Genomic DNA, 27,986 nt, shown 5'->3' with positions numbered 1-27,986 from the left:
TTTGATTGTTAATTCCTTTTCTAATTAATTTATTTGTGCTGTCATATCTACGAAACTACCATATTTTCTATCTCTCAATTTTGTTAAGTTTTTAAAATCAAAGTTTAAAGCTATAACGAGGAAAATACCACCTGACTAATTACAGTTAGCTAATGTGTTTCCTCCTCCCATCACAGCAACAAGCTGAACTCAACCAAAAGGTACGTACAGAAATTTCCTGACGTCACTTGGCGGCTCCTTCACCGTGCGCAGATCCGATCAGATCAGCTGTAGCGGAGTGGAGCGGAGCGTCCGGACAACCAGCAACAGCAGCAGCGGTGAGCGGTGCTGGGGACTCTACATGGACATGGCCGCATATAACGCGTTTCCGTGTTGATAAAGGTAAGCATGTATGCACGTATAGTACGTTTCTGTCCCTTCACGTTCAAACACCTGTTCAGTATCAAGTCATACGAAAGAACGAGAGTCAGTCTAAACAGCAGCGGGTCGTTAACGCTCTCCGGGTGATGGTTGTCACTCCGCAGCCTGTAGCTCCGTGGACGAGGCTGAAACATTAGCTTTGTTTCAAAAAGTTTGTTTCAACGGTGAATTTCCTCTGAAATTTCACCAAGTGATGGCACAGTGCAGGCTGGGTCTTTTTTTTTTTTTTTTGGAAAGGGGAAATTTAAGAATGACGTGGGGCAGATAGGTAATTCATTGACACGCAAAGTCTGACAGTTAGCCTGTTTGAATGCTCGAGAATAGCTACTAAATCAACATTTTTAAACCATTTTTTATTATTTTATTTGCTCCTTTACATTTGCACAAATGAACAATACTTGATTTTGTGGCTGTCATTGATGGTCGGCTGCACATATGCCTGTCACAGACCTACATATAATAGCCTTATTAGTCTGTAATTAACGTATTTTGCAGTGTCATCTGAGTGTCTATAGAACTTTAGAACTTAGAAATACTTCATTTCAAATGAGCAGTCAATTAGTTTATCTTATAGATATTCAGATATTTGGGCATCAGTCTCCTCTGCTGATTAATCATTAACAAAGTCATGCCAAGTATATGTGGAACTGGGCTACCATAGTTCACATGTTTGTCATGTTTGTATACTGTTACAGTTGCCTAAGGCTTGGTGTTGAAACAGGCTTCAGCAGCTTAGATAAAGTCATATCAGATAAACATGATGTCTGTAGTGGTTTGTCATTGTAATTACAGACAAACCAGTCTGTCTTGACTACAGCTGGTCTTTCCATTCCTCTTATGTTTGATGTCCCAGAGGTTGCATTGCTTACATCTCCACTACCCCCCTTCTGTACCTCCAAAAAATGTAATTAGAGCTAAGGGCAGTTACTTGCACATTTCCAGATCCTATAGTGGAGGAGGGATGTTCATTTTACCAGGTGCAGAGAGAGGCCATTATAATATGGCAACTTCATTTCAGGTCATGCTGCACTTCAGTCTCAAATGCTGAACAGCTACGTTTCATCTTAAAGCCTCATTTTAATCCAGCAACTTCTAGACCAGTCAACTATAATTTACATTTTCAGCTACATGACTAGAAATTCTAAAATCCTGATTCTTGCTGCTGATAGATTTGTCATCATATGTGACAATCAAGCTTGTTTTCTGTACTATACATCATATAAAAAGTAAGCATTCTACTGTAGAAAAACATCCGTTAAAGTCACACAGGTAGTGCAGTGTCACATGAGCAGACACACACACACTGTATGAGCAGTGTGCATTGTGAATTTGCTGGGTGGCCTGTCTTGACTAGAACACGCGCGGCCCTGTCAGAGAGGGCAAGTGCTGGAGGGGTCAGGGGGCTCTGAACACTGACCATCTGGCCCTTGGGGGGCTGGTTTCCTCACTGGCTGTCTTTGTTCCTGCTGAACAATTGGGACTTAATCTGGGAGGAGATAAGTAAGGCCCCCCCCGTGACACCACTCCTGTGCTCGGACAGGTTTCTCTCTTTAGCCTTGAAGGAGACGTCTCTTTCTCATGTTGCTTTGCAAAAGGCTTTGAGGTTTAGCTCTGGGCATTTTGTTTGTGTGATGATCTTAACTTTTTATTTTACAAACAGGCGTGATACTGCGGATGAGTTGGATGGAGTTTTTTGAAAACCGAAAATTGTAGTCCAAATTACTCAGACCCTCATTATCCCCCTTCTCACAACAAGTTTCGCTGTGAACGTTAGGCTTTTATCTTGTTATGATAATGGCTCCCTCTCTATTTTTTGCCCCATCTCTCATTCGCAGTTTTTTTATTGTGCAGAAGACCTGCTGTGAGGCAAAGAGGTTTTTCAAAAAATGCAACATGACATTTCTCTCATAAAAAGCCCAACCAAGCTGTGGATGGATGGCTATTTTACATCCATTTGTACATAAAGCAATTGTCACCAGGGTTACAGATTGATTCGTTTTCTCTCATTCTTCCCTCACCATCATTTGGAGCACATCATGGCTCCTCTTTGACTGTTTGTGCCTTGTGTGTGCTCAGTTGTCCCTCAGCGTTTCTCTCTTTATATTTTGGGGAGAAAGCAGATGCATGTTCATTTGAAAGCCAACAATTTTTCTAATTATTGCACACTGTTATGACAAACCAGAGTGTGAGAGATCACTCAGATTTCTATCCAGTGTCATAACAAAAATGTATACATAGCAATTGATTACCAATCGGGTCAGTAAGACAGAGGTTTCTGCTTCTGCTGTGGCTTCAGAGCAGCTCCAGAATCATCATTTTAAATATTGATCTAATGAGTCAAAATCTTTAACATGAAACACCCTCGCAGATCATTCGTAACACCAGTTTAGATCACAAACCCATCACTGGGGACTAGTCGGCAGTGCAGGCAGACGCTTCTCTTGATCCTCTCACAGGGGCTTTTCTGAGCCTGATTGCAGATGATACAAATCCCAAATAGAGAGATCAGTGCTTTTGTTTCCCATGTTTTGGACCGTGATGTGACAGGACCCAGAAAACAGGTGGTCCTCATAATAGCTATCATTCCTCAAACTGCTGAGGCAGGAGTCAGGAGGCTCTCTTCAAAACGTTCCTTATGCCCCATATTTATGTTGACACAGAGAGAGGTGATCGTTCCATTAAAACACACACTATGATCTGAGCATAGCTAATCAAATATCAGTGGTGAGAGAAGTGTTCAGACTGTTCAGATCTTTAAATAAATATAGCAAAACCACAGTGTAAAAGCGCAAGTCCTGTATTCACATTCTTAAGTACGTTATTAACAAAATGTACTTAAAGTATTCAAAGTCAATATATTCATTACATAAAATATGGCCTCTGTGAGGTTTTACTATATGTATCATATTATTTAACTATTATTACATTTGCTTTAATGTCTGAGCAGCATTTTAATGTTGTAGCACTTGGAGGTGAAGCTCATTGTAACTGGGTAGTGTAATCTGCAACAATGCATCATATTTTAAATGTAGATCATATATTTTGTGTGTGAAATATTCATCTGCAAAGTAGTAACTGTGGCTTTCAAATAAATGTAGTGGAGTAAAAAAATACATTATTTCCCTGTAAAATGTTTTAGAATAGAAGAATCAGATTGAAAAACTTAAGTGCACATTAAGTACCTGAAAATGTAACAGAACAGTACTTTCCACCACTGTCAAATAGAGATGTTCATACAAAACTGGATTAATTCACACATTTATGCCAAATATATATATTTTTTTTTTTTTTTTGCACTGTCCAGTGTAAGTAAGAAGCATTCAGCTTAATTATACAGGCAGTTTATTAGACTCAGAATAGAAAGAATTGGCTAATTACCACAGTGAGCCACAGTGAGGTCCTTATCAGTTAATGTCAGACCGTTTTTCTCAGTTAAACATCAGAATTAAAAGTGCATCTCGGTGCTGATCTGCAGAGCCAAATGTGTTCCACATGGATGCTTGTAAACTTTTAACCTGTCCTTTTTATTGAGGGTCAAGAATGCCAGGAACACCATGTTCACTGGTAGTGTCTGAGTAGAAATAAAAAAAGAGCAAAAACATTCGCTGACTGTAATGGCACCGTCAGGGTTGGGTGGTTTTTCTTGCCATTGTAGGAAATCAGATCTACATATAATTAAATTAAGTTCCATCACTGAAAAGCAGTGGTTTGAGTTGAGTGTGTATCCTCATCCATCTTCCATCTCATCCATCCATTCTTCTGTCATCTGATTATTATGTTTATTTAAGGTCTTGCTTCTTGCTATTTTATTCTTAATGTTTCCATAGAACCAAATGCATCAAAGAATCTTTGGAAGTGGTCATCTTCTCTTGCCATGGCCCTTTGAGTGACCAAATCTCTCTTCAAAAATGCAGAATGAAAGAAGAGGGAGGGAAGGCACAGATAAGGTCTGGAGAGGAGCAGGGTAGGCTGAAGAGGGGTTGAGATGGGAGAAGAGGTTCAGACAGATGTGGGAGTGATAAAGAACGAAACAAGGCAGCTGGATGCAGACAGAAAAGGGAGATACAGGGCAATGCTTTTTGTTTTTTTTTAATCTAGACCTCATACTTGTAGCTGGTTTAGGATGATGAATGGACATAAGGGTGGAGTGAAATGTGAGCCAAACTGTATGCACTACTGTATGAAGGTGTATGACGCAGTTGACAATTGGATCATTAAAGCCAATCTCACAAAGGCCTGTGACCCTCCCCCGGCTGAAAGGAGATGTCAAAGGTCTGTGACCTCTTCCATTTATGTGCATTGATCCCCCGGCGGGGGGTGGGGCATCCTCCTCAAAGCCCTCCACCATTAGCTGTTGTATCTTAGTTTCACCTGCAGGAAGCAGAAAAATTATTTTATTTTGTTTTATTTTATTTTATTTTTGTATTATATTTTATACGTCCATAAATTGTTCTTCTTTTAACTCTATTTATTTTATTTAGTTTTAAATGTTTAGAATTATCTCCAGTGTGTTCCAGTGGTAAATGTGCATACTATGGGAACATGTGATATGCATTTTTCACTACTGTCTGACATTTCATAAACTAGATACTTAATCGACAAAATAAATTGAAATTGGCAGTAGTTAGCTGGTTGCAGCCCTGCTATTGTTCCACAATGCAGAGCACAAAGCAAAAACTACATTGTAGATGCAGCTGATAAAGCTCAAGGAACATTTTGCACAAAAAAAGGAATATCGCCTCCTCTTCTCCTCTTTGTTACCAGTTTTCAAAAGTCTCAATTTGGCTCTGTGTCTGTCAGCAAGACTCATTTATCACATCCTTTAATTACAAATCAGATCAGTGACAATGTATTCAATGAAAGTCACTATAGTGCATTAGAATATTGAAGCCTATGTTTTTATGGAAAAGGAATGTTAGGTTATAAAATGTAAAGTTTTACGGTGCTTTTCAATGAACAAATAGCATAGTGATGAACTTTTCAAATGAACATCCAATCAAGAGCACGTTTTAAACCTGAGGCTAAGCCGAATCGTTTTTATCTTTAATGAATTCAAAACACGAATTTAGGCCTAAAGCCCATACAAGCTTGTTCTGTAATGTTGCAAATGTTCTCATCGTCTTTGACTCTGTTGAGTTAAAGTAGTGCATTATGTGAAGAAACTTTTGCAGTTAATTATCTATTTAACGTAATTCTTGGACAAATCACTCTTGGCTAAATGTTTGACCATGAATTTGTGCTGCTGGGTGTGAGTGTGTTTAATGCCCCGGTGTTTATGGCCTGCTCAGGAGTGAAGGGGAAAGGGAAAGCTTGTGTGTATATGACATTCTTCTGAGCCAAGAAAAAAAAAACCTTGCCTCTCTCGCAGTCCTAGAATGTGGCTTTTAGTGATGGATGGAAGGAACTTACAGTCAGGAAGGTAGGACATGCAATACGTAGGAGTACAGCCAAAAAGACTGGCCTGAACATCCTGCTCTTTGTTGCAAGGCAGGCTCCTGATGCTAATTGTGTGTGTGTGTGTGTGTGTGTGTGTGTGTGTGTGTGTGTGTGTGTGTGTGTGTGTGTTCATGCATGAGTGGAACATGACCCCAGTAGATGGCACTTCCTGTTGTCCTGTTGGTTATCTCTTGATTCTGACATGCAGGACAGGTTCTTATCTGTCACCACTGGATCTCCTGGTTTACCAACCAACTAAATGCATGAACCCGTTCCCTGGTTTATTTTAGCTCTCTGTCTCTATTACATAATACTACAATAATAACAACAAACAACTCTTTCATGGCACTCCCCCAGAGCATCGGAATATAAAGCTACAACAAGCATAAAAAGTTAAAAGCTCCAAATGTGTACCTCGATTGCCCTCTTTTTCTCCCCCCACCCCACTCCACCCCTAGATCAAAGCCGAAATGCCTCCCTGACAGAAATGAATGGAACTTATCTGGACATGCTCCCAAGTCGTTCGTCAGGAAGCGTGTCCGCGGCAAAGTCAAAGGGTCGCCATTAAACGTGACCGCATTCATGTGCGTGTGTGTGTTTGTGTGTTTGCAAGGGAGTGGTGGCATGTCAACTTGAAGGAGGAGTTTCAGTTGTCTGCTCCTTGAGTTGAACTCTTTTCATTTGCAGCCACAATAAACACAAATGAGGTTAATAACCCTATCACCTGAGTCACCTTGCATCTCACATCACTTCACATCACATCACATCACAGCATGGCTGTGGCATGAAGTGCTTGTCTCGTGTCTCCAGTGTTCCTACTTTTTAGATCAATCTCTTGGATTTTTTGTGGGCTCCATTACACCGATGTGAGCTCATGTAGAGCAAAGTATGTGTGCGGCTCTGTGGAGAGCACTTAGTAATAATATATCCTCATTCTTGCCACTGAAACCTGGAAATCATCCAGCTGAGAATCCCTTCTTGTACAGCGCTGTTATGGAACAGTGTGTTCTCACAGGGTGTACCGCCGTACCCCCCACCCCCACCCCCACCCCCCTCTGTGCATAGATGCCAATCCCAGTGGAACAGTACCTGCGGCCAGAAATTACTGTTTGCAGCTTACATGTTCTTTTTAAAGAGTACAGTATGTGCTGTGCCATGGGATGGATCATTGCACAATAGTCTGGAGGGAAGTTAATGGTTTTTAGTTTGCTTTTCATTGTCCTGGCCTTTTGCTACAAGTGCCAGATTCTTTTTTCTTTTTTTTTTATGCACATGACAGTGATCATCTACATTCATTATTATACTTTGATTGCATTTTTTGTTCTGTGCCAGCTGCAACAGGCCCACTTCACATTTTCACAAGTGCTCTGCTTTTGATTATATGCCGCATCTAATATCCCTGAGGCAACTGTAGTGGTTCACTGACAGTGCACAGGCAAAATTATATATTTGTGCAAAACATAATCAAATACAATAAATTATGTCAGCTTTGGCAAATTTTAGACTTGTCACACATTAGTCGATGACTAAATGAGCTTAGCTTAGCTTTTTCTAATGTTAGGATTCACTGTTTTTCTCTGTTGTCTTTTGGTTTTGGACTGTGGGTCAGAGATTTTTCAATGTTTTTTATTTGACATTTTATAGACTAACCGTTTTATCGATTAATCATAAAAATCAATAGATCAGATAAAAATCATTAGTTGCAACCCAAATCTATTGTAGTTTTATATATGCATCTTACTCATCCACTTTTTTTGTTTCCACAAAAAGTTGGAAGCATCCTGCAGTATTGTGTGTTCTGTATTGTTGCTGTGAATTGCAGGACGTGTGCTAACAACAGCTGGAAACACTTAGGCTTGTAGCCAGATTTCCACAGCAGCATCGTTCGCCTTTGCACACATATATTGTCCCAAATCTCCCTGCCCACTCACAGACCCACACACACACACACACGCGCGCACTCACTCACAGATACACAAACACTATCCCAAACCAACAATTCACCCTCTGTCACTCTCCCTCCCTCCACAAATTGAATCACAAGGTCACTGTGTGTTGACGTTGCCAGGGTTCGTGGGGGAGAGGGTTGCCTGTAGCAGAAGGCTTTGCCATAGGCTGTCACAGCTTGTCCAAGGCTACGGTGACCAAGACCCAGCCCTCTGCTCCGAGGACTCAACGTTCCTCTGTGGCAGGGGAGGTCATTCTCTCTCTCTCTCTCTCTCTTTGAGTGTGTGTGTCTCTCTCTCTCTCTCTCTCTCTCTCTCTCAATCTCAATCTCTCTTCATTCTCTCTCAATCTCTCTGCTTGTGCACGTACAATTCAAGAACAATTGGAAAGTACAGGCAGTAAATAGAAAAGTATTGGTAGAATTCTTCATTGATTTTCTAAGTAGATCTGTGTATTGACTTGCTGATGAAATCAATTAGCATTAAAACAAGGAATTGCTTTTTTTTAATCACATTAACTCACGTGTAACCATACCAACCTGTTTTGTAGCTAGACATTTTTTCTATTTCAGTTTATGCTGAGCTGTGAGGACGGTGCCTCCACACAGGTGATGAGGTGATGACTGAATGGTTGGATAACAGTGATGTGAATGATATGCTTTGGCTTTATGATCCAGTCAATACATCTCAACCCGACTGAATAGAGGGGGAGTTTGTATCAACATGTGAAAAACACTAAATAAGTTGATATCCTTGACCTAATGCCAAGGAGCATTGAAGCTTTTCTGGCCAGTGGTGGTTCAACATGTTGCTAAGACACTTAATATCAGATTTTCCTTTCATTTGTCATTTGTCTGTACGTTGGCTGTTTCGTCTAATGTTTTCCTGACTGCAGCGAACCTTCAATCTCAGCTCCCGTCTTTAAGAAGAAAAATACTAAATACTTGAGGACATACAGTATTTATCTACAAAGATTCTCTTCGCCTCTCTCTCTCTCTCTTTGTTCACTATGATAAGAGTAGCAGGGCCAAGTCAGGAATGCTCAAGCAACACTCGGCTGTGCTTGTAGTGTGGTAGTCCACTCGGGCTCTGTATAAGTACTGTATAGGAAAAACACAGCTGCCCTTAAAATGGTGAACTTTTTCATTTTTTTCACTTCAAATTTCTTACAGATTAAGCAAAGGACATATATAGAGTTATTTAATGAGCTTTTTACGATGATGCTTGTAGGTGGAATATGTTACCAAAGCCAGGCTAGCTGTTTCTACCGATTGCCTCGGGGTAAATGTAGTTCTGCTGTTGCTTTACAGTTGTATGTATTACAGTAATGGGTGTAACAGCAAAACTGGGAGAGAGAGTAAAGTTGGGGTGTTTACTGTCCTGCCAAACTGATGTTCGTTAAAGAGAAACTGTGATTTATAATCCACAAATCGGAGTGAATGGAGAATGCTGCCCTGTATTAAATCAGGGTTACAATGAAATCTACTGTGGCCAAATTTTCTCTGTGTTTATTTTTGATAAGTATCACTGTTAAATGAAAGAAAGCCATGTTTTGGTGGGTCCATCTCGAAGAGAGAACATCTTAAAATTTGCTTCTAAATGGCCCTTTTATCAATCAGCTGCACCACATAGGTTAAATTGTGGAACATGGCTGGATAGAAGAAAGGAACACGTTTGAAATAGATTTTTTTGCATCTTTTCATTCGAAATTTCATATCAGCGTGCACCTGAGTTTCTTATTAACCAGAATTTTACACCATATTTTCCAAAACTCCCTGTCTTAGCTGTCACATCTGCCAGTTGGTAAACTATCTATATCTCGCAGGGGGATCAATGCAGGATGAAGTGGCACCAGTGCTGAATAGGTTTACTGTCACTTTTTCTCATCAGCAAGGTTTGTGTGTGAGGTCAAGCCCTCAACAAAGGATGGCCCTGCTTCCATTGTCCCGTTAAGACAAAAAGAGTCCTGCTGATGCCGTGGCTCTTGCTAAAGTAAGGAGGACTGATGAGATTTAAGTGTGAGTCCCGTCACCGAGGGCAACCTGGTGCTTATTAATCGGGAGGGTGGGAGGTAATGGAGGAGCTGTGGCAAGAGAGGGAGAGGGGTAAACGGGGGTGGGGCGCTGTTGATGCAGCAGTGCCGCCTGAGGTCAGGAAGAGGGGCATAATGGATACAGCTGATCGCCCGGTAAGGAAGTTTAGAGAGAAAGGAGAGGAGGCTCCTTCGTCAGGACATTAAGAAGCCTCTTTGTCACGGTGTCACTCAAATGGATTCAAGGTGGCTGAGACTTTTTTTCAGGGGGGAAAAGAAAGGAGAGGTCCTATTGTGAAAAGTGGGTCTCTCTCTGGATGCCTGATAAACACAACAGACCTCTTTCTTATGTCCTCTCCATGGGCACTCAGTACATCTGCATGGCTAAATTAAGTTAGTGTGTCAGTGGTGTGAACTTTTCAGGGAGGAAGGTTGAGTGGCTCGCCTGTCTATTGTATCGGTGCCTTTTATCTATATACCTTTAGTTAATCACTAAAATGTGAAGATCTTTAGACTCAGACACAAGGTTTCTTTATCTTCATCTTGCCGTCAATATTTATAATGAGTAGAGCAGATAGGGCTGCATCTAACGATACATTAATGTGCTAATCATTTTCTCAATTAGTTCATTAACCGCCTTTAAAATAATGAAAAATTTCAGAGTGTGACATCTTCCATTGTCTTTTTTTGTCCTGTCAGCAACTATGTTCAGTTGACTGTTACATAAGACAAAGAAAAGCAGCACACGCTCAACAGTGGAGAAGCCGGAACGATTGTCGTGAAAAGGATTCTAAAATATGTATTGATTATCGAGATAATTGATGATTAATTGTCTAACCTCAAATCTGATCTCACTGCTTTTGAAGCACCAAAAGACTATCAAGAACCATCTCACACCCCAATCTGGCATTAAGCCGTTCAGATTCACAATCAATTCAATATCTATCCCTAATTTGAAGAATAATTTTGGTCATTTTACACTATATTTTTTACAAGGGAAATTCTTTTTCCAACTTCTTGTCTACATGCAAGCATACAGTTCAACACATACAGAGACAACATTTCCAGTAATAAATGAAGGGTTAATTAATATTTTACTTGATTTGAGTTTTCCCAATAATTAGTACTAAGTTGATTTGTTGTAATCATGGGATTGATGTGTTTCTGACTTATGATGATAGTTGAGCCAGTTCCATTTGCTATTTGAGACCTTTAAATACACACAAAAAGGCTAATACAGAAAAATCCAGTGAGTGGATCATTAGTTGAGGGTGTTTTGTCACACATACTGTATGTGTCGGTATTGGTGGCAAAACTCAGGTGTATTGTCACCACTCTACAAGTCAAAGAATACCAAGTGATGCTTATGTATTTACTTTTCAGTTTTTAAAAGATGATAGAACACGGTCATCATCTCATCATTGGTGTCACGTGAGATCCCACCTCAGTTTGACTGACGTGATGTAGAGCTCAGGACGGCTCCTGGCAGCAGAACCTGACCCCTTTGCTAGCTGTGTCATCTGATAAGAGCCAATGTTTTGATAGTGCTGGCCCTCTCCATGGCTCACCTTTTACACCCCATAACAAATAGGGCTGTCTAAACAACCATTTATGGCCAGGACAAGGCCTGGTCAACCATCATCAAAGATATACTCTGGGATGAGCCATTAGGTGTGGACCAGATGTTGGAGGAAGCCATGGTGATGGTGGAGGATTGTTTTCTGTCTACGAGAGTAGGATGCAGTTAAAGAACTGGTAAATATAAGTGGTTTAATTTCTGTATAATATTTAATTTTTCCCAAATTACTTTTAAGCATTTTTACTTAAAAGGTCAGGAATGATTTTTGCTGTTGCAGGATAAAAATATAAACTTTTAGTGAATCTTGTAACTGCTCATGTTTTTTTTGTTTTTTGTTCTTTGTTTTTACTCCTTCCCTCCTCTTGCCCTTTACCATTGACCAGAGTTTGACCGCTGCCAGTGACAGCTTTACAGTATGAAATAGAACTCATTGTTGTCTTATTCAATATGGCTTCCCTGAATAAGTCCATAAATGCATTAGGGTCCTGTGTCTCTCCCTGTTGTTATGACTTAGGGTGAACTGGTGTTCAACCCAGCAGCGTTGTAAAATGCAGATTGGGTTGACTGACAGGCCTTCCGTTTTATTACACAGTCATGAACAGCATTGTAAACTCCCTCGTCCTTCACTTTCATTCACTTATTCTATCAGGGGCAACAGCCGTGGGAGCAGATCCCACTGAATGCTCGTCACATTATCAAAGACCTGGCATTTCTGGCAAGTGATGATGCTATTTGATCTTTTTAATTGCTGTAAATTGAAATTATGGATCTTATGATTCATGGCTGAGAAGCGCAAAGTATTATTATATTAGTATTATCATATTTAACTTTGCAAAGGACGAAATTGTGTGTTGTTCATTAGTATAACATCCATTAACAATATCGTAATGACACCAAAACCTTTTGTTACTAGTCATGTTCAGTTGCATTGTTTTAAACAGTCTTGTGAGAAACTGTTGGGAAGCCATTGTTTTAACTGTAGGAGCGTGAGAGCCAGAATATGGTTTGGCGGCCAACAGAGTGGGCCAAGACACTTTGACTGTTTGGGAAAAACATGGAAAATAGGAGATTGGGAGAAAAAGGAATCAGACAGTCGAGACACAGGTGTCAGAGCGGGGAGTCTCTTTATTCACAGCGGCCCTACTCGCAGCCATAGACGGAGACAACAACAACCAAACACAGAACGTGAAATTCTTTTATACCTCAGATGGCTATGTGTGTGTATGTGCATCCTGTTTTCCAATCATTTTGGCTTCGTCGTACTACTCTTGCCTAACTATTAACCAACTATGTTTTCTCCTGGCGCGCATCCAGGTCACTGTGCTCTCATTGGCAATGTGCCTCGACATTATGTTTATTCCTATTTCCCAATCTCCTATTTTCCATGTTTTTCCCAAACAGTCAAAGTGTCTTGGCCCACTCTGTTGGCTGCGAAACCATATTCTGGCTCTCACGCTCCTACATATTCCCCCTGAAATCACTATCGTGATTTAAACTACGTGTGAAATATGAATGATGGATAACATTACATTGCAAAAATGGTGACAGTGAAACTATATGATATTCTGGATATAGTTATGACTGTAACACTACTGTGATAATAGTATCTTTCACTATAATGCAATTAGAGTACATGGGACAGTTTGCATGTTCAAAGATGTATGGGAGCAAAAAACCTGCATTAGGAAAATTCTCCCATGGCCCCTTTCCCCACAGGCGACCGACTTCACAAGTCACACCTTGAACCATGCACAGTCAACACAGCACATATACAATAGATAACGAGTTAACCTGGCTATTGCTCAGACAACGAAAACATTGATTACCCAATAGTTCTTCTAGTTCTTACTGGTTACATGAATGCATTTATATATGTATGTAGACCTATAAGTGCGCATGTATGCAAATCATGTAAGTATTAATCATTATGTAAGCATTATTCGAGTACACTGCTGGTTAAAGAACATTGGTGATTACATATGCATAATTCTGTGTGATGTGTTAAAGTTCAGTCCATTGAGTCCATCAACAGGTACCAAAGTTGTCCATTTGCCAGCACATTTATCATCTGAGCTCCCTGCAGGCTCATCATCATGTCCGTTCGTTTGTCCATGGCTTGCAGGCACTGTCTCCTCAGCATAGGAACGATGCAACATGCCAGAAAAGAAATCAAAATTAGGACTATGACAGCACTCATGGCTGCCTTTGCCAAAGCGGCTCCCCATTTTCCTAACTTTTGGTCCAACCAATCCACAGACAGGCTACCTCCCCCACCAGCATTCCCCTAGTAGTTGATATATCTCAGTTGGTTATTGTAGATATAATTTATCCAGGCTACATTTTTGTTGATTGATCCAGGGCAATATGGACTCTAATCCTGATGTCAACTCATTTTGTGCTTTAAGTTCACCAGGGATTCCTGCTGGCAGTCCTATCGCATCTAACTCTACTTCGTCATCTGGAGTGAACTGCCGCTTTAATCTTCGAGGTTTATCTGAAATCATAAATTTGACCCCCATGTCGCCCCTCTGTTGGTTTTGTGGTGGGTTTGCCTACTCTTTCACTTGCAGCTCAACCCAGTTGCAGTTTAGCAACCTTTCTCTGGATGTTTTTATCATGCTCTCTCTCTCATCTCTCCGGTATCTGTCTACTGCGTGTACCACATGATCACAAAATTGTTCGTGTGGCATGGAGGTCAGCCACGTCATCCATCTGTTTGTCCTTAATGGAACTGAATGTCAAAATGGATCAGAATCAGTGAGATGAGACTGCCTATGTAAAAATACATGAAAATATTTAATGTGGCAATCTTGAAGACTTTCATTTAAACAAGTCACTATATTGAGGTAACACAATGGTGATTGAGCCTGTGACCCACTGGTGAAATTATATAGAAGTCGCTGCATTTTACATTTTTACAAACTGGGTGTCTAGTGTAACCCATCCGCTAAACCACAAGGAAGACGAGTCACTAACAGAAAGTTAATAACGTGTGGTTCAAAAACAAACCTGCACTCACCTTGTAGGTGTTCCCAAAGATAACGAAGCAGAGATCTTCGAGATTGCTACTTTAACCATACGCATACTGATCAAAACGTACCATACAACATAAATCACACAAATCAAATCTAGGGATATTCCATTTATTATCATAAACAGCTTTAAAAAAAAAAAAAAAAACAGCAAATACTTCGAGTTATGAAGCTTAAAAAATGACTTCAATAAATAATTGATTCTTAAAATAGTTGATGATAAATTAGAATTTGATTGACTAATCTATTAATTGGCTAATTGTTACATCTCGAGGCTACATATTTAGAAATATTTTTCAAGCAATAAGATGAAATATTAGTTATGATATTTGTAATTTTGTTGTGAACATGTAGGTAGAGCCTTCTGTGTCATCCAGGACTTGGCTGCTTTTAACAAGGTTTGTTTTTCGTTTGTGCTGCATCAGTCATCTGTTCAGTGGGCCCTTGCCATTAAATGTTGCTGGCCTTTGTCCGTGGCTTAGATTTATTTTAAGGTTAAATGCCTTGCCCTTAAACTCATCCGCTGGGCCAAAGTGTGTGGCAAGGTCACCACTCCAATCAACCTAGTGTTAACACAAAGGCTGCTTGTCCCCTAATGGATTAGCTCTACAGTTCCTCATGAGTCGCTACACCAACCTCCAGCCCGACAGGCCTTCCCAGCCCTGCTGCCCTTTCACACGCACCCCCTAGCCCCTAATTTTGAAATGAGTTTTATAACTGGACAGTAAACTTCCAGTGGCTTAATGATGATGGCTTCTTCATCTGCCCAAATGCTCCTTTTGTCCGCCCCTCCTCAGGCCCTGGGCCCTGCCCCCGTTCCCTATGGTCACACCAGGCCTTAAACCTTGGTTCACCCCACTTTATAGTTCCACAGATAATCCCCTCGAACACACACACACACACACACAAACACACAGACACACACACACACACACACACACACACACACACATGCACGTGGATTCACACACACACACACACCCTCAGGCTATTATCTCCACTGAGCCCTGCTCTGTCTCCTTATCCCTCTCTTTCTCTCTGTTGCTGCCGACTTCAGCAATGGCATTCAGCTGGAATGTTTGCCTTTGTTTGTGTGGCCTACTGGAAAGCCATGAATGACCTTAGCTCATCTGCTATCCTCACTAGCACCGATTTGCACTTCAGGGCCCAGCAGGTAGTCCCGAGGAGAGGGGGAGGATGGTTTCGAAGAAGGTTGTGGGGCTTTTATAAGGAAATTAGAGCTGTGGACTGCCACCCGGATAGTAAACAACAGTGTGAGTCCTCACACCCTTGGCGTCAGGTAGCCCATATGAAGCGAGCAGAAAAGGGAATTCTCTTGCGGGAATTTTCACATGGTAGCTATGTTGTTTTCTTGTTTGGTTTTTTGACAGTTACACTGCGGGATTGTTTTCTTATTATAAGAGTCAGACGTGCTAATTAGCACCATGGCCGTTGCACTTCCTCCTCACCCGATACTCGCCTCTCATCTCTCAATTTGTCGGTCGAACCTCATCTGCAGATGACTTTTCATTTCTCCAGCAGTGAAAGACCCTCAGCCCGCCTTGTTATGCAATAAATGGAAGCCATTCTCATGTGCTGGGTTAGATAGGTTGATTAGGATGGTTCAATAATGTAAGAACAGTAGCAGTTGCAAGTTTTTGGTAGATGATTCTCCTGGAGCTCGCTCCAAGCTGCTCCAAACAACCATCATGTGTTGGGCAGCTGCTGAGTCAGCTAAGACAAAGCTGTGGCGTTCCTCTGGGAATCCTAAGAGAGGAAGAACCCCCCACTCTCTCTCTCAGTCTCTCTCTCTCTCTCCCTGGACCCCCCCCCCCCCCATAGCTGATCATGTGACTTGTCTTTCCTCAGGTGGCAGTGGCAGGGATACTTCCCCTTTGTCAGGGATTTTAGCAGGAGCTCAATGCAGCGGTGAAAGATGGGCTCAGGGGCGGGCAACCATTCAATCCACACTCTTTTGTTTTTTGCACAGTGTCTTTTGAGGCCAAAGAAAATGCCGGGTTTACTCATTATCTCCGTTTTAAATGGGCTATTTAAGACTGGCCATGTCAAAGTCAGGGGCTTAGACATAAATCACACTGACAGCTCTTTTCCCCCAGTTGAACTTCTGGCTGCGCTGGCATCAGATGGATCGCTGTAAAGATTTCACTTTTGCTACACCTGATAGCGAACAGTTAATTAACAATATTAAACTGTCCAATGTAATCCGATGCACTGCTTGAGACTAGCTAATATGTACCATGTGTGGTCCGAGTCAGCAATAGCTGGACAAATTTCACAGTCAAACTCAAGCCCAATGTTTAGACAAATGTGGCTGATTGAGAGAAATGAGCGCATGAAAGCCCCGTAAGGACTAATGGGAGCCCTGATTGGCTCATGTGGTGGTTTACAGCAGCCCTCACACTGACTGCGCCCTAATATAACCATTGGAGAGGAGGTGAGAAGAGCTGCACACAACCTGATTAAAACAACTGTTGACTGTGTCTGTGGTAATGAACTGGAACATCAGTCACACGGCTCAGTGAAGAAAGACACCTGGGCCAGTAAAAGGAGATGTTGGTAATAAGTGAGCGTTTACAACAACAGAAGTGATTCCAGAGCTTATTTCGGACATTACTTACCATTATTACTTTGTGTTTTCACTGAGTATTTTCAGTGAAAACCAAAACCCAATTTGTAGACAATTCTAGGTTTTTATTGCTCTCATCTGCCTTAATGAATTTAATCAACTTATTTGCAGGGAAATATTGGCAATAAGGAGAGACTTGAGTGTTGAGTGCATCTACCCTGTTATCAAGTAGATGTGAGTTTACTTAGACCTTAATATTTACCTGACAAATTCTTGCTGACTTTACTTGACATTAATTAGTTGTCAGGAAAACAAACACAGAAGCTTAAGGGTGCTGTACAATAGATAGATAACTTCTTTTTTTTTTTTTCTTTTTTTTTACATGAAGAAGAATGAATGATTTGTTCTAAAAACAAAATAAGATCCTGGCAGTACAGTTAGACTTGACTATCTGACAGCTAGTTGTGTTTCTCATTCAGTGCCAGGAGATAGTCCAACATTTTAGCAAACCTGAATAGAAAAAGATTTTTTTTTTTTTTTTTTTTTTAAACTATATTTTGCAAATGTAATCACTGACATTGAAACCTTTCAACTGAAGAATTTGGCAGCCTGTGAGGAAACTTGACTCACAGGAAAAAAGTGATTTCCTACATTTCGATGTAGTCCCAAGTAAATTTAATGTTTTACTCAACTGTTGTAGATGTGTATGTTTCCCAGTGGTGATGTGACACATATCTGACTTCACTCACTCACTCACCTACATACAGTACAATATCATCAGTCCTGAACTCCTTGGGTATTTCCTCAAAATGAGCTCCCTCTCCTCTTGGAAACATCGTGATAAGGTACTACGGCTGATCATTGAGCTATAATGACAAATAATTCTCAACATCTGCCAGCGCCTGTTGATTTGTGGTGCATTTCCGTTTATTTATTTTGACCAGATGAGCCTGTGGTATTTATAGCGGGAGTAAAACCCCAGTGTGGGGTCAATCCCGGGCAAGGCTACGAAGACAAAATGCTCAAGCTGACCTAAGACGGATTCTCCTGTCTCTGAATTGGCCCCCAATAAAAAAAAGTCGGGTGTGGCAGCGAGAGACTGAACTGAGCTCAAGTGTGAGAGTGAAAGTTAGATTTAAAGATTTCCTCCTTTTCTCGAATACCTCCACAAGACACAGTGCCCACGGCAGATGTGTCGGCGTGCTGGGGGTCACGCGTGGCAGGGCGCCGTGGCCGTGTGGCAGTGGGGAGATGCGGCTCCCCTTCTTTGTTTCCCCCCACAGGCCTCCAAGAGCATCTGTCACCACAGGGGGTCAGCAGGGCCAAGATGAATGAGCCCCCGGTGGATTCCCTCCCTCCTTGGCAAATGGCACAGGACAGAGGAGGGCATAGGGGACTTGGGGGAGGGGTCTGTGTGTATGTGTGTGTGTAAGTTTGTTTGCATGTGACTGAGAGAGGGAGGGTTTCTGCTGTACTGAGGGAAAGAGTGGGATTCCCATTTCATTCTATACAGGATCATGACAAAGGTGACCTGAGAACTACCAGAGGAGAGTGAAACTCCATATGCTGCTTGGATATCAACAAATTCTTCCCAAAAGGATTTATTATCTAACATGGACTGTATTTAAAAAAAAAACAAAAAAAAAAAAGCTGCCTTCACATTTGGGATTAACTGCATTTGATTTGGATTTTAAGGGTTCACCCGCTGGTCGAGGAGTCATGGAAGGTACAGGAGAAGCTTTTTTTAAACTGCTTGCTGTGTGTCACATGGGGCCCTGATGTGGCATTAATGAGATGGGCTTTTAGCACCTAATTTAGAGAACATGGAGGCATGTTTGTCTTTTCTTTACTCATTTCTTACCCCCATCCCCCTTTCTCTCATGTCTGATGGGCAGTGTCTCTTTACCACAGCTTTTCTAATGTTAAGAGTGTGCTGAGCTCTTTCCCGCATTTCACCTATTGGTATGGACTTCTACATGCTGAAGCATAACAATGAAGTGAAAACGACTGAGATATTTATCCAAATTCCCATTAACATCTTATCTGCTGTCAAGTTTAGAACTGGAAAAAAAAAAAAAAAAAAATTCAATAGCTAATTTTAATTTAAGTAAATCCTGGATAAACTCAGGTTTATTTACCTGTAGCTTCTTAATTAGCTTATTTAAAACAATGATGAAGTGTCAAGTTTATCTGTGTGGACAGTATTAACTGTAGAATATTTTTGACTTTGACACGGAGCGTCTACCGATTCAGAATGTGATCGAACCGAGTGAAGATGGGACCTAAGTTTAATCTTACCTCTCTCCCTCTGTTGTAAACACTGTAATGTTATTATGCAGCTGAGGGAGAAACAAAGGGATGAGAGAGAAAGAAAAAGGCAGGGTTTGGATAAATGTTAATTATCATCTTGAGGTTATATTAGCATGTGATATAAGTCAGACTTTTAAATCACTCTAATCCAAGCAAACCAAAACTGTGACCAAACCAATTCCAGACAATGTAAGAGAATATAAACATTTATGCTTCAGTAAGTGTTACTTACTTACTCCAATGTGTGCTTTTGGAATTGCTATTATTGCCATATTTTACATTGGAATAGTTTTGTTATTTCAGATCATTGTTGATCACAGTTCCCAATGTGAAATCTAAGCAATCATACTACTACAGATAACACAGATGGAGGTACACAAGACAGTATTTTAAGAAAGGTCATGGAATAATGAAAAAATAGATATTAAATATATAAAGAAAGAAATCCTTTTTTTGTACCATATATATATATATATATATATATATATGTACATGTAGTCGCACTTGCATTAAAGTGTGTATGCGAGAAATGCATTTATCTTTAACCATCGCCTTGAATCCATTGAAAACTACAGCAGCCCGTCAACCTGAACATTCCCTCAAATGTCATTACTCGAAAACCAGGACCTTATTAAGCGCCTCGGGCTGGGCTTTCGTCAGTGTCTAGATTTACGGCACCTTCGTCTTCATCTCAGGAGCCATCTGCGTCTCCCTCTGTGTCGTCTACCTTTCAGAACTAGATAAGCATCAAAATATTTCAAGACTCTGCTCCCTGTGAAATGAGTGTGGAAGCTTATGTTGAGATTCATAGCTTTTGTGAGAACATCCAGTGGAAGGCAAAGCATGAACTTGCATAAGCTGGGAAAGCAGATTTCATATGATCAATGCTAAGTCGATTTCTGACACACATATATATATTTATTTGGAGTAAGGAATTCAGTTGCCCCCCCCCCCCCCCCGGAGGCAGAGCAGCATAGGTTTCTGTCTGACGTATTGACGTTTTTTTTTACTCTTAAGTTTGATTAGCTGTATCTAGCTGGCTAATCATTCACAAAATAAGTTCCAGTCAGTAAATGCAAGTTGAACCAGCTTGTGTACACTTGCTATTTGAAGGACTTGGACCCCAGACCGGCCTCCCTCTTACAGAATAGCAGCACACGGTCAGAAGTGATGACTGGGTAGATTGTGACAGTCAATGTTTCAGAGGGAACTTTAGTTCCGTTATATCAGAGCCTGAGTGGCTAAACAATACTTTGTCAAAGGGTCAAAGTAACTGGCAAATCCATTCAGAGAGTGACTGTGTGTGTGTGTGTGTGTGTGTGTGTGTGTGTGTGTGTGTGTGTGTGTTTGTGTGTGTTTGCATGTGTTTGCGTGTGTTTGCGTGTGTGTGTGTGAGTGCAGCTACAAACTAAAACACCCAATTGTGTTTCATGAAAATAGCCCCAGGGCCCGTGGTATCAAATAACACCCTTTTAGCCTCCTGATAGTGAGTACATATGTCACGGTTTGAGCCGCATTTTGTGTTTGAGTGGCCATAAGAGCACCTATTCATTTTGTGAATGGGCATTTTCTTTGGACTGTGGTGACCTGTAGTACCAGATTATCTCTTGCATTCTTTTTTCAATGGTGCTTTACCGCAACATTGTTTTTTATCTTGCAAAAAAAAACTGTTGTTTACATTACGTAGTCACACAATCATATGTTCTTGATGTGAAAACTGAAACTGCCAATTGTCACAATTATTTCACCTATGTGTTGAAACTTAGAAAAAAAATGCCCTTTCAAGAATTTTCCAGGATAAATTGTAATTAATTTGAGATATACTTCAGCAATCTGCTTTAATCTGTCAGTGTCTTTTCAATAAATGAGAATTGTTTGGATTTTAGCCCTAAATTTTTATGCTTTAAATTTGTGTCTCACTGTTTCATTGACAGTGACAGTCTGTGAACTAATCAGATATCTCACTGCTCTCCCCCAGGTCCCGAAGCCCTGAGTGAAATTCAGTCTTTGCCGAACGTTTCTGTTGAGTGGTAGTGACCCAGCATGTAGCAGAGGTGAACAAGTCCCTTCACGCCTGGGAACGATCTGACAACGTAAGTCACCTTTTGTTTTTGAATGCACTCCTCGCTCGTGTGTTATCTCTCAGTCAATTCAGCTGTTACATCAGAGTGTTTTGCGTTCTCATATTTTCTTTGCCTCGGTCCTCTCATATCCACTGAGTGGAGATTAGTCTAGCTTATTGTGACCTGGGGTCATATTCATGCAATCTGTTGATGCCACCCAGGAGATGAGGAATGGCCTTGACTGAGCGTCTGACTGGTTGAGAGGCCGGCACCGCTCACTGACATGAAAACTCCACTTTTAGCCCATTAGTCTTTGAACATTAAACTGCTTCTCCCGCGGTAGAATCCACTCATCTATCATGCAGACTGCAGCCGCTGACTCACCTGAAATAGCCCTCTGCCACTACAGATGACCTTAGCAACCACCGGAGTCACACCCCAGAAACATCCGTTAGGCGACCTTTGCCACAGTCACGCTTTGTTTTAAGTCGTGCAGGTGATAAAAGGTCATTCTCTGTGTTCACCTCCGGCCTGTACGAGGTTAATGACAAACCTGTCCTCTGAGGCTTGAGGGTCAGCCGGCCAAACAGGCCTCCGGAGCCTCCTTTGACTTCACAATCGAAACAGGCAGCGGCTGCTTAAAAACGCCCTCAGGCACTCATTCTCCTTCTCTCTCTCTCTCTCTCTCTCTCTCTCTCTCTGTCCCTCTCTTTCTTTTTATTTTTTAAACCCCTTTTCTCATTGTTTCTCGATGCAGCCACCTCCCTCCATCAGTTAAGCAAGAAATACTGTAGCTTCACTCTGTTAAGCTGCTTATCTCCTTGACAGCACAGTCAGGCACTGTTAATCTTGTCTTTTGTCTGGGTTGGTCATATTCCTCCCCAGGAAGGTTGTTAGGTAAACACGGGGTCTGGAACCTGTCCAGGCGTGGACAAAATGAGATCTGGGAGAAGAAAGGCAACTCCAGCTTGATTCCCACCCTCCCCACCAGTCATAAAATAAAAGACACTGCACATCTAGTCGATATTAATTCACGGTACAACAAACATAGAAATGATTTTATTGCAGCAAAGAATAAAACCTTTTTTTTTCTTAAACTGGGTTAGTGCAAACAAGCCCCTACCTCCATGTTCCTGCTTTAGATGATGTATAAATAAAGACATGGTTACTTAAGAGAACTATATTTTTACTTTTTCAACAATATTTACATTATAACATACATAAATATATGATGTTATATTGATATTATAACATATATATCAATATTCAATAACAGAATATAGATACACGTGAGCTGATCATGTAAGTGCTTCATCAGCTATGAATGATCTATGTTAGGCCTGAATGGGAAGTCTGAGCTTTCTCCAAACAGCTGAAGTCTGCAACCTGGGCCTCCACTTGGCTGTTGTAGTGTTCATGAACCACAACACTGGTCTGCGCCAGTCAAAAGTAGTCCAAGGACAAACATGAAAAGCATTTCAGGCTAAACTTATGTGTCAGGGAAGCAGCCAAAACCTCCTTTTTATTTTCTTTTTCAACTTTTCCTCCCACACAGTTTGGACACTCTTGATTGCTGGCTCGGTATATTGAAAACAGATCTGGTGACATGTTTTGACAAACTAAAAAATGGGAGTTTGAGTAGGGAGTGCCTTGATGTGATGAATGGACACAATGATGAAGCGAAGCCATTGGTCAGTGCTGCTTTTTCACCACATTTGGAGTGCTTTCTGCCCGTCCTGCTCTCTGTCCCTTTCTCTTGCTTTCTTTTTTGAGACCACATGCTTAGCCCTCTGTCCAGCTGCCACCTGCCACCAGAGAGCCAGCCAACCCCGGGCCCACACAGCCGACCCCGGCAGATGTCCCAGAGTGGACACTAGGGTGGAGGGGGCACGGGGGCAGAGCAGGCAGAGTGACACAACAGACAGAAGGAGAAAGAGCCAAAAAAAGATAGGAAAAAGCCTTTGGCCTTGGCCATTATGTTTGGTCTGACATAGAGAAAGTGTGTGTGTGTGTGTGTGTGTGTGTGTGTGTGTGTGTGTGTGTGTGTGTGTGTGCGTGTGTGTGTGTGTGTGTGTGCGTGTGTGTGTGTGTGCGTGTGCATGTGCGTGCGTGCGTGTGAGTGCGTGCGTGCGTGTGTGTGTGCACATGTGTTGTAATTGTTTGTTATGAAATAAGACAAAAGATATAGAACATACTAAAGGGCTGCAGTGAATGATTTTTCTCATTATTCATTAATCTGATCATTCCCTGTTTTATTGCGTCTGTTCTATGACATGTTGGAAAATAGTGAAACATTCCTATCACAGTTTCCATGAACCGAAGATAATGTATTCAAAATTCCTCTTTTGTTCAAGCACCAGCCCAAAATTTTAAAATATTGAATTGACTATGATATAAGTCAAAGAGAAGCAGCAAATCTTCATTTTTAGAAGCTGAAATGAGCAACATTTTAGCATTTTTAATAAAAAAAAGTATATTGTTTGATTAACAAACCCTTTCAACACCACAAGAAGGAGTGGGGCTACTCAATTTGTTTTTTCTTGCATTAACATTGGACAGATTTTCATTTTGTGATCAAGCATAACTTCTCAATCATTTTCATAAAGTATAAAACGTGAATATTTCAGGTCTAAATGTACAGCACAGCTGATAATGCAAAACACATAAGTCTGATGTTGCACTGCTGCTACGACAGTTGAAGGGGTTAAATTTCTGACTGCACTATAAGTCCTTTCCTCTCGAGACATCTACAGTATAAATAGGCTCATACAGAGTTTCTAATAGACGGCCACTGACCAACACTGGCTGACCCCTCAGACAGATACAGCTGTGCTCATTTGAAAATGTGAATATATTTGTGCGAGACACCAGTTGCTGAGTCGCAGTCTGTCGAGCCTGCTATTCTTTTGTAAGGAACTAATCAATGAACAGAGATTAACGTCATCGTGACTGTGCATCTTTCCTCTGTGCTTCCACAGATAATGGGGAATTCATACGCCGGGCAGCTGAAGTCTGCTCGATTTGAAGAGGTTCTCCATAACTCAATTGAGGCTTCACTACGCTCGAGCAGTGGAGACCCACAGCCCATCTTCACACAGCTCTACCTAGAGCCGGAGCAATATCCTGGTAACATGGAAGGTAGGACCCTGGACCCGTGGTTTTTAATTGCAATAGGGCTTTATCAAGATTTCTCTTTTCTTTACATCAATGCTGAATTTGTAGAAGACATTGCTGCCCACAACTGTAATCCACCTCTAGTGAAAATAACATGATTTAAAATCTCCATCAGACATAAAGTCGAAGGCCGACCTCCATGGCGGGGAGACACCAGGCCACGAGCACATGAACGGCCACTCCTCCAACGATCTGGAGGAGCTGGAAGAGGACGATGACTCAGACAGCAGCAGCCCTCCACTTCCCTACCTGCAGGCACCTGCACCAGACGGCTGCTGCACACTGGACGGTAACCTCCCAAACCCACAGGCCTTAACTGAGCCTATAAAATCTCAGCACGTTTATATGTCTACAAAGCATCGAAGAAGAAAATACAGCCATTAAGCTTGTTGCTAAGATTAACAGCATCTTTATTTTTCCAAATCTGCTTCTTCCTCTTCTCTCAGGGTTCTGTCAGGCCGGCAAAGACCTCCGCCTGGTCTCCATAGCAACGGAGCCCATCGAAGTCCCAGCAGGCTTCGAGCTAGTGGGTGCCAAGTCCCCCAGTGTCCCCGAGCACATTCTGGTGTGCGCCGTGGACCGCCGCTTTTTGCCTGACGAGAATGGGAAAAATGCACTTTTAGGTCAGTCTGTTCCCATGGTCTGAGATAGGAGTGAAGCAGACAGACAGCTATCATGTATATCAATATATTCTGTTGTTAGCTTGTACTGGTCATACACTGGATTGGACCATAGATATGTGAAATTTAGTTTGTAAACTAACACACAGTAATTTTGGTTTTATTACGTTACCTGCAGGTTTTTCAGGAAACTGTGTGGGCTGTGGTGAAAAAGGTTTCAGATACTTCACTGAGTTTTCAAACCACATCAACCTGAAGTTATCCACCCAGCCCAAGAAGCAGAAGCACTTAAAATACTACCTGGTGAAGAATTCTCAGGGTGCTCTGTGCAAAGGACCCCTCATTTGTTGGAAAGGTAATAAAAAAAAAAAAAACTTTTGCCCTACAGTGTACAGATGTGGTCCCTGACGATGTGCTTTTCCATACGGTATGTCCCAGCTTTTCTCATTCCTCTCTCTGCCTTCTCAGACTGTAAAACCCGTCAGTTAACCAGCAACGCGTCAACTTCAAAACCCAGCTCGTCCTCCTCTCTCAGCAGTAAAGAGAACGGAGGCACCAGTGGACACAGCTCCTCTCCCTTTTCCCTCTCAGGTGAGACTGCACACACCACAGGCGCAAATATTGCAGGATCCAGGTCAAGCTGACATTAAGTTACTCATGTGAAGAAAAACATTTAAATTGTATTCAAGCTAAAACAAAATAGAGCATTTATTACAGAATAATCTGATGTTACACAAAATGTTTTGCCTGTATTCCCTCTCAAATGACGATCTGAAATATATATTGTGTATTTCACCGGAAAGGCTCATTGCATCTGTGGGTATATGCTGACAGGCTTATGTTGTTGCCATAGAGACAGGTTGTGTTGGCTAAGCCCTGAAGTTTATGAGGTAAGCGCAGCCTGACTCTTGAACCACAACACTCCATTTAGCTGTTTATGATTCAGTTGGTGACAAACAGGGGGCTGTGTTGGTTGGGTTTCATCCCATTTTGTTGCAATTATACTTTTATATTTATTCTGTTATTTATCAAAACTAAACAATATATATTGTTATTAGAATTAGCTGAAGCACTGCCTTATATGAGTTGCCTATATAGAAGTGACGCCAACTTCAACAAGAGTGTAATGTAACATAAGCCTGGATCATCATGACTGCAAGAGAGATTCTGCCTCTCCACAAGGAGATGTTGTTCTTCTCTGACCTGTCACAACACACATTGCCTGCTCCCTCTTTGATTGAAAAAAGCTCCTGGGCTTACGGTATTGATTTGTTCTGAACCTGGAAGCTGCCTGTCAGCAGAGATCTCACACTTTAATGTGTTAGACAGCTGAGCTGTGGGGCTGGTTGTTGGGATAACTCTTGCCTAAAATCGCCTGACTGCGACCTTCAGGTACACTGTGAGGTCACTGACACTCGCTTAGGAAGCCAAGCGGTTAGATACCGTAACGTGCACCTCTCAGAGCCAAATGACTGTTTATCCTGAAATGAGTGATGAAAAGCAGAGTTATGGTCTGTTTGTATTGTGCAATGGACAAAGGATACAGACGCAGAAGAGTTAGTATTTGACCTTTGTTTGATACTAGCATGAGGTCATAGCATGATGTCCAAAGGCAACAAAATGACCAATCAGAGGAATGGAGGGTTTTGAGCTATTCAGAAGATTCATAGCCAGTCTGTGCACAAGCAAGCACCATGCACCAGACGGAGTGTTGGTAAGAGTTTTACGAGTTTTATTTTATAATATTACACGTCTGTTTTCATTCTTAGATTCTCCACCCACGAGAACGACACAAACATCCTCTGTGTTTTTCGGGAGTCAGGACCTCAGCAGAGACTGCAATTTCCTCAAACCTCTGGCCTCCACACCTGGAAACAAGACTCTACCAATAGGTGAAGCTCTTTTTCAGCACACCAATAGCTTTTGCATGGTTTCAATTTAATTTCATTCTGCATTACAATGCATGATATAAAAAAAAAAACCATAATGACATACACTGCATAAATTTTAGTCACACTCCCACATTCCTAGCTGCATCCATGCTTTGACACTGGCATTTGCAAGGATTTAGTTGCTGATAAGCCTTTGCCTTTATGTGAGTGATATCTCAATGGCCTTGCCCTTATGTTGAAAGGGGGTTGCTTAGCTACAGGTGTTTTTCTTTTTTTCTGTTTTTTTAACATGGGTCAACATAAGGCAGATGGAGCTGAGGCTAACTATGGAGTCAAGATTAACCTCTGCTATGGCCCGCTCAGACTCACACACACACACACACACACACACACACACACACACGGATGTAACATGTACACCCAAACACATGAGTGTGTGTCCTCTTATACAGTATTTACACACCAATCAATACTGGGAGAAGGAATGCTGTAATGACTTTTTAAGGCCTTGCTATCCATTAGCCCCTTTACAAGGTTGTGATATTGACAAGCAAAGGCTACACATACCAATCAATGTTTTGGTGTATTGCATACACAGTGAATATGAGATTGGAAAAAGTCCAATCTGGTCATTGGCAATAGACAATCATGTATAGGAAATCAATAAGCCACTGTTAGTACTGACTCATTTTTATGTATTGCTCTGTCCCTGCAGACAATTACAGTTATGACAATATTTTAGATGTACATTTTATTTAAGTATTAGCCACTAATATTGTTTTAGCCACATCGGTGGCATGGCTCTAGGGATGGCGGTGATTGTCTGGGGGTCGGTCCATCACTTTGACTGAAATATCTCAGTAACTGCTATTGCCATACATTTTCTTATAGATAG

General features: G+C 41.4%; 1 protein-coding gene across 5 annotated transcripts in view; it reads left to right on the top strand.

Moving 5' to 3' along the window:
* The first annotated feature begins 251 nt into the window (after window positions 1–251).
* Window positions 252–27,986, top strand: part of greb1l (GREB1 like retinoic acid receptor coactivator) — a 44,353-nt gene continuing 16,618 nt past the window's right edge. For 4 of the 5 annotated variants that reach the window (XM_056391964.1, XM_056391962.1, XM_056391963.1 and 1 more), the window contains exons 1-8: window positions 18,051–18,758; window positions 21,321–21,435; window positions 24,384–24,543; window positions 24,695–24,868; window positions 25,026–25,202; window positions 25,378–25,554; window positions 25,668–25,790; window positions 26,969–27,091. In XM_056391964.1, coding sequence (XP_056247939.1) covers window positions 24,387–24,543; window positions 24,695–24,868; window positions 25,026–25,202; window positions 25,378–25,554; window positions 25,668–25,790; window positions 26,969–27,091 — 931 coding nt within the window. In that variant the 5' untranslated portion in view covers window positions 18,051–18,758; window positions 21,321–21,435; window positions 24,384–24,386. Of the gene's footprint in view, window positions 382–18,050; window positions 18,759–21,320; window positions 21,436–24,383; window positions 24,544–24,694; window positions 24,869–25,025; window positions 25,203–25,377; window positions 25,555–25,667; window positions 25,791–26,968; window positions 27,092–27,986 lie in introns of those variants that run through there. The other variant, XM_056391961.1, reaches the window with a different exon arrangement.

Source organism: Seriola aureovittata, chromosome 12, assembly GCF_021018895.1.
Source record: "Seriola aureovittata isolate HTS-2021-v1 ecotype China chromosome 12, ASM2101889v1, whole genome shotgun sequence".
Taxonomy (NCBI): Eukaryota; Metazoa; Chordata; class Actinopteri; order Carangiformes; family Carangidae; genus Seriola; species Seriola aureovittata.
This window is presented reverse-complemented; position numbering and strand designations above follow the sequence as displayed.